This window comes from Echinops telfairi, unplaced genomic scaffold, assembly GCF_000313985.2.
Source record: "Echinops telfairi isolate 266 unplaced genomic scaffold, ASM31398v2 ScPeMD7_2;HRSCAF=8, whole genome shotgun sequence".
Classification (NCBI taxonomy): Eukaryota; Metazoa; Chordata; class Mammalia; order Afrosoricida; family Tenrecidae; genus Echinops; species Echinops telfairi.
Genome location: NW_022103898.1, coordinates 48336761 through 48344258, shown reverse-complemented (window position 1 = coordinate 48344258; position 7498 = coordinate 48336761). Strand labels below are relative to the sequence as shown.

The window sequence follows — 7498 nt, the reverse complement described above, 5'->3', positions numbered from 1 at the left end:
CTCGCCCCAAAGTCTATTTTTGGTATTCCTTGGGGACTTCGTTGCTTTGCTTCCCTTGCTGCTCTGTTGCACGCCCTTAGCGTTTTGCCCTGGTGTGATGCAGTCAGATCAGGCACAATTCCCTCACTGTGCCTCCAGTGTTGTCCCTCGTAGGGATATGGGTCAGTGAGGGACATGTTGTCTCTTGGTAGGGCCGGGCCTATGGTCCTCTGTGTACTTTGGCTGTTCTGAGCAGGAATATTGTCCTCAGGGCTTAGAACCTCCAATTATTGAATAGTTGTCAGACACTGAGTTAAGCACTTCACATAAAATGTCTTATTTTATCTTCAATCTTATGAGATCGAGTTAATGCCACCATCCTACTGATGAATGAGGAGAGACAAAATGAGGTTGAGTGCTTACTAAATGGTAAGAGATCGTTCAAACACATTTCACTCTTGTTCAAAACCTATTTTAAATGCTATATTATTGTACATATACCAGAATTTCAACAAATGTTTTACACACAAATGAAGGCATGATCTAATTAACCTGAGTATCATGGATTTGTATTCCCCTGTTACTGCTATGGTGAGCTATAGTTTTGCAAATATCCCCGAAACACCATGTGATGTGAATATCACAGGTTGTTCTAAGCTGATAGTCACAACACATAAGCTCACCTACGCTCACCCAAGCAGCAGCAGGAAAAAAATGTGCATATAAGTGTGCCCCACACAGTTCAAACCCATGTCTTTCAAGAGTCAACTATAAATCTTTCATTGTTTTTTATTGTACAGAAGGTACGTTATGGCTGGAAGGCCAACAGTGTATGTACATAGGGGCTTCCAAACATTCATTGAAAAATTCCATTATCTTTTGATTCCAATTTTCCACAATTTGTTTAAGCTCACACACATACACACACACACACACACACACACATATACATACATACACATAGAAGAGAATACAAAGGTATGTGTATGATCTGAGAGTGATATAAAATTTTTTCAAATTAATCTCTGCTTCCTGGAACTTACACCTATTCAAATAACTTAAGGAAGAGGCCAAATGATTGATGAGACATGAGCAATAGAAATTCAAACCTAGAAAAGATTACTGTTACCATAAAGATTGCAGAAGTTGAGCTTGGTATGAAGAAATGTCTGTTGTTCAATAGAAAATGAGAGTGTACAACCCATCAGGAAGCATCTACTTGAGCAAATGCACCCAGACAGAATTGTGAAGGGTAGTCTGAACCAGCGAGTCGACAATCTAAGAAAACTGAATTCTGGAATGTATTAGGATTTGAGTATGGGAATATGTGATTATGGTCTGCATGTAAGTGGTCTTTGATTGCTTAATAAGGAGTTTCAAATTCCTCCCAAGAAACGACAGAAGTATTGAAAATTTTTCTAAGTAGTAAAGTAACATAATAAGAAAGTCCTTCTAAGAAATATTATATGACAATGTGGGTAGAAATAAAAGGGATACATTTCAGTTAGGGTCTTAATTAGGAAGTAGATCTAATGATCAGGGCTTGAGGTAATAAGAATTAAAGTGACTGTCTAGAAATGGAGTTGCAGGGATATATTTAGTATATATTTCAAAGGAAGTATTCACTTCTAATTAATCATAGGGGTTAATGCTTATATTGTCAAGAATAAATAAGATTTTATTCTTTGTTTTTAGAAATTTGGAGGGTTTTTTTCATTGAATTTTATATTATAGCTAAGCTGCACTATTACCAAGAAATGTGATCATCAATGTTAATGTGATTTAAATGTAAAATCATCTTTGATACACTGTTTAAAGCGAAAACCCAGTAAGCGTCCATGAAATCAACAAGATCCAGCACCGCACACCAGCATGCAGTGCTTGGTCAGTGGTTTGCACTTAAGGCCTGATGTTTGCATAGTTGCTCAATTCAAGCCCCTACTAGCAGGCCTTCCAATGAAAGGTTTACTGTAATGTTCTAGTTTGAAAATATATTTTGTATTACAATACAAAATTTTGAACAACCTACTTTCTTCTGTGGAGGGGAACAAGTTTTATTTTTTAAGTTTAAAACTGCTACCTTATCATAGCATTGTTTCATAAGATTGTCTTCTGCTTTTTGTTGAAAGAATTCACAGAAGCAGATTTTTGAATACTTTTAAGATGTAGACTGCTTTTAATGTTCACAGAAATACTATTATATTTTTGTCACATCTGGATCTTGTGCTCCATATTTTTAGATATTAGATTATTTAATTTAAAATAAGCTGGTGTGAAACCTGGAACTTGACATGCAGCTTTGGTTTCCGGGTCTCGTGTTTTCCACCTTTGATAGAGTGCAGCCTCACCCCTTTTCTACTGATGATTGCAGTGCATATATTCGAGTTTTCCTTCTGTGACAGGTTTCCAATTTATACAGGTTCGTTTTTCACTTGATTTACTGTATAATTTAGGTTGGAATAAAAAATAGGCAATTAAAAATTAAATAATTAAAATTAAATTTTGTTTTACAGTGATCAGCATGTTGGTAAAATTTATTCCAAATCTTCTTCCTTTCTGGATTATGTCAGAAAATTTCTAGCAAAGCTTGGATTAGATGAGCACAAGGTTAGTATGTGATGAGTCATTATTTTCACAAAACACGGTATAACTTCTACAAGTTAATGATGTGATGTAGTACAAATACTTTGCCTTATACTTTTCTCCCATTTCTGAAAAGCATCTAAGATATATGGAAACCAAACCTCCTCGACCTTTATCCTAGTTCTGCTTCCTTTCAATGTGCATAGCATGCTGTTGGAAACAAGTCCAAGGAATTCTTACTTTATGTTTATTTAAGTAAAAATCATGAAAGTTCTCAAATTAAACTTGAGTTATAAAGCCATATAACAGTTGAGAAAACCGCATGGTGAACACATGCACCATCCTCCATTTTCAGTTAGGTGGAGAATCCGTCTCCACACCAGTTTAAGGCCATTGCCCCAAGGCCAGACATGCTTCCATGTTTTTGATCTGTTCCAACTGTCCATCCCTCCTAAGGCACTCTCCATCTTTACTTGGGTTCAATAATCTCTTGCAATAGCTACACAGAACTCACAGGCAGTACTCCGATTATGGAGGGTTATCAGGGATGTTAGTAGCTTACCACATGCCTCATCTTTTGCTCTGGTCCTATGACTCTCAGCCGTAACATTGCTTGGCCTCTCTCGGTCCCTGTGGGCAGTAAACCCACCTGCCACTCTGCCTTACTGCTATGTAGCCTCAGCGAGTCTTCTCAACTCTGTCTCAAGATGACTATTCTGTAGCCTCTGCGGCCTCTGCCATTTCAGACAAGGATCTTACACAAGCTCCACTGGCACGTCTTCCTGTTTCTATGATGAACTCTTATCCAGTGGAATGGCAAAACTGACCAGCAGCACACTTGGAGTCATCTATACCTAATTTGCTTGGGTCCATCTAAACATTTGGTGAAAGTTATAGAGAAATAAATAGAAGAGCCATGAGTAATTAATTTCACTTCACCACATAAATGGGAATTAGAAGTAAAGCAAATGAGAACAATTTTAATTTTGAAATGCATTTTATTTAAAGCATGTGGAATGAATTAAAATATAAAATCTTAAATTCAAAAACCTGAGTGTCAGAGTCCTACGAAGTGGTCACATCACTGGAGGCTAAAGCTAACAATCGAGGAGTCAGGAAGGTAAGTTGGCTGGTACATAGTCATAGCTATTCTAACCTTGGAGAGGGGGAACTAGAATGATTCAAATGAATCAATGACTGAATCGCTCTAGTACTCTAGATTGATAATAAGTTTAAATAAAGATTAAAGTAGATGATTAAATAAGCAAAACATTTCTTGAGAGAAAAATTATACATATATGATTAAGTATAGCAAACCTAGAGTGTTATTGTTTATTATACCTGTGATCAATTTACTGTGCAGTCAACTTATTGTTTTCCTACTTTTGCTAATCAATTTCCTCCTCTGTAAAAGGACCATAAAAAAAGTATTCCCAAGTGCTTAACATAATGTTTGTACTTAGTAAATGCTAACTAGATGGTACCGTTTTTCATTATTCTGATCACTGTATATGTACTACCAGGAACGCACAACCAGTATACTTCTTATAAAAGTGTTTATTCACCTGGTAGTGGAGAGTGTGGTGCTAGGTTAAGTGCTCAGCTACTAACTGAAAGGTTGATGGTTTGAGCCTACCTAGGGACTCAGCCGGGCAAAGACCTGCTCTCCTAACAACTGCAAGAAAGCCATGGCTGTGGACTCCCTGCGAATGCGTACCCGCCACCAAAGTAAGGGGTCTTCACACCTGTCTCATCCGAACTCAGTATCTGTGAATTCTGGTCCTTAGTGACCCGACAGGACGGAAGGAGCTGCCCCTCGGGGTTTTCTAGGCTCCACTCTTCGTGGCCTCGTACGGCGGGTACCTGCCAACCAGTTGAAAATAGATAGATTGGTAGATGATTCAGGTTCAAAAGGAAACAGCTGGAGGGAGTAGTATTTCCAGAGCTGATCATTAACATCTGTAGCCTGATGCTATTAATGGACAAGTTTGAAAAATCACAAAGTTGGAAGCGTGGTGCAATTAGAAATATGGTCTGAGGATCCTTTTTTAAAAATGGGACCCATAAAGAAAAAAACAGCACTTTTGAGCTCAAAGTCATACTGTTTCTGAACAGCAAACATTATTTTTTTAGGAATATCCCTTGTGCCAAGCATTGTGTAAACTGGATATAGAACATAACCTTGGTAAAAGAAGACAAGTATAATATAAATGAACTTGCAACAGTAGACACACAGGAGAAGTATGGTGGTGACAGGAAAAGGAGGGGTTCACTGGAAATGTAAAGATCGGGCAAGATTCCACAAACTTTATGAAGGTCCTTGCAAGACTACGGATAGGAGAGCAAACAACTGATTTGAGGGGGAGGTGGGTCCTCAGTGCAAAACCTGATTCCGGACTCAGCATTACGAGAACCGAAAGCAGGAGAGAGCCCATGCTCAGAGAGGAGGGTGAAAGAAAAAGCACACATGAAGAGGCCAAGTAAGATGACCTTTAGAAAATCAGAGGTGAATTAGAATTAACCATAGCAACACCAAGTGCAGTGATTTAGCTCTTAGCTGTTAACCAAAAGGTTGGCAGTTCAAACTCACCAATCACTGCACAAGAGAAAGATGTAGCTATCCATTTCTGTAAACATCACAGCCTTAGAAACCTCATGGGGCAGTTCTAGCCTGTTTTAATTAGAGGGTTGTTGTTATGAATTGGAATCAACCCTCAGGCAATGAGTGATGGGGGCGGGGTATAAGTTATCATAATGTGGTTTAAATACAGGTCGGAGGGCAGGAAGTTTTCTACAGTGAGACCACCAGCAAATATAAGGAACTCCTGAGTCCCCCCCATGTGGTAATGTGAGTATCCAGAGAAGCCCTGGATTGAATAGGTCCCCTTCTATGCCTAAAGAAGAAGTGAATCCCTGATGCAAGTTAAACACATAGAAAATGTTCATCTTCGATGACAATATGAGGAAAAGGTGCATTGTTCCTACAGGAAAAATGCTCTGGCTTTCGGCAACCACTATAATAATAATTGGCTCACAGAAGGATCCCAAATGCAAGTGAAAACCAGTGGGTGGAAGATTTCTGGAAAACAGGATATTTATAGGTCTCAGAGTGCTTCCCCACAGATGATTAACTTCAAAAGTGGTTCAGCCTGGCGGACACCTCCATACTTAGCAATCCAAGTTATCATCACCGGTAACGGAACCATGACCTCGTGTGCCTGGTGGAGTGAAGCACTCAGAGCGGCACACGCCTCTGGAAAGGCCCTGACAGAAATATGTGAACCTGCTCGTGAGGAAACACTCGGCTCTCCGGGTCTTTTCGAAATCTGTCAGTGATCTGAGGCTGAGGACTATGCCAGATTGAATGAAACTAAAGGGGTTTGAAAAATAATCGTGACACTTCAATTGGATGCTGCAAAAGGCAAACAAAAATTCTGTAAAGGACATTAGTAGGACAATTGGTGACATTTCATTTTAAAGTATCTGTTAGATAACAATAGTCCATCAAAAATATATTTGCTGAATTTTATCAGATGGTTGTGTAATAGCATATCTTGTGCTTAGTATGGTGACCAGACGTCCTGCTTTTTTCAGGACAGTCCGATTTTTGGCATTTTTTAAAAGTCCCGATTTTTTGAAAGAATGCACGACAAGCTAGGAAGCGGTCTATTTGGTCCATAGAGACCAAATTTTTAATCAAGAACACCTGCCCCCCTGTCAAGGGTGTCCCACTTTAAATCTGGTCACCCTAGCGGCCTGGGCACATGCTGAAGTACGTACAGGTCATTAGCAACCTATTGGGGTGGGGGTGGGGTGTGTGTGTATGTGTGTGTTAGAGAGAAGGACAAAATGGATGGGGATGGTGTGTGTGTGTGTGTGTGTGTGTGTGTGTGTGTGTGTGTGTGAGAGAGTATGAAGGACAAAATGGACGTGGTCAAATGGTAATCATGGGTAAATACCTGTAATGGATAAACAGATGCTATTGTACTTTTTCTGGAGTGGTGTGGGGTGTGTGTGTGTGTGTGTGTGTAGGACAAAATGGGTGTGGTCAAATGGTAATCATGGGTGAATACCTGTAATGGATAAACAGATGCTATTGTACTTTTTTCTGGAGATTTTATTTTTTCACAAATTTTAGAAACTTGAATTCTCCAAACCTAAGTGAAGTCAATCTCAAACAAAATAAAATCAACAGTGGTACTCAGGAGAATTAAAAAGACAGTCTTCCTTTTTTTGGAAATTGAATCTTATTATTAAATACACTGACATTTTTAAAGAAGTGTAGGACCAATTAGAGAAGAAGAACTTTATGGTGAAAGAAAAATTGTTTCAGGCCTCTAAGAGCCCCAGGTGAGTCTTCGAAGGCCCCAGGTATACGTAAGCATATTAGTTACAATGGGTATTTGTTACAACGTAGATTCTGATTTCATGTATCTAGATGGAAATGCAAATCCACAACTAGGGTGTGACCTGCAGTAAACCAGTTTGAGCCCATCTTTTTAGATGCAAACAACTTTGTTACTCACTATTCAAAGGCACGTGTGTCTGTCCACATATTGCAATTAAATGGCACATCTTAGGTAAAAAGGACAATATAGTTGATATTCAAACCATCCGTGTACTGCTTCTTTGTAGAAAGATGCATTACATTAAAATTCATAGCTTAATGAAGTTGATTTTTTCCATAGGAAATTAGTTGTCAATGATTCTACTTTAATATTTTCTTCATATATTGTTTAGCTGGCCATCTCTGTATTAGTTGGCTACAGATTGTCCATATCAGAAATATCACCAAATTGTGTGATGACCCATGTGCCAAGTTCTCTGTGTCATGGATGTCTCCAATTTGATATATATAATTTAATTGGTCATTTATTTAAAAAAGGGAAAAAAACCCATCATAAGATTGGTTATATAGTACCCACACCCTGAAGGG

At 38.7% G+C, this 7498-nt stretch overlaps 1 protein-coding gene across 3 annotated transcripts in view; it reads left to right on the top strand.

Annotated features, from left to right (window-relative positions):
- METTL25 (methyltransferase like 25) overlaps positions 1-7498 on the top strand; it is a 147254-nt gene that overhangs the window by 121769 nt on the left and 17987 nt on the right. For all 3 annotated transcript variants that reach the window (XM_045290537.1, XM_045290538.1, XM_004700424.2), the window contains one exon: positions 2493-2586. In XM_045290537.1, coding sequence (XP_045146472.1) covers positions 2493-2586 — 94 coding nt within the window. The remainder of the gene's footprint in view (positions 1-2492; positions 2587-7498) is intronic.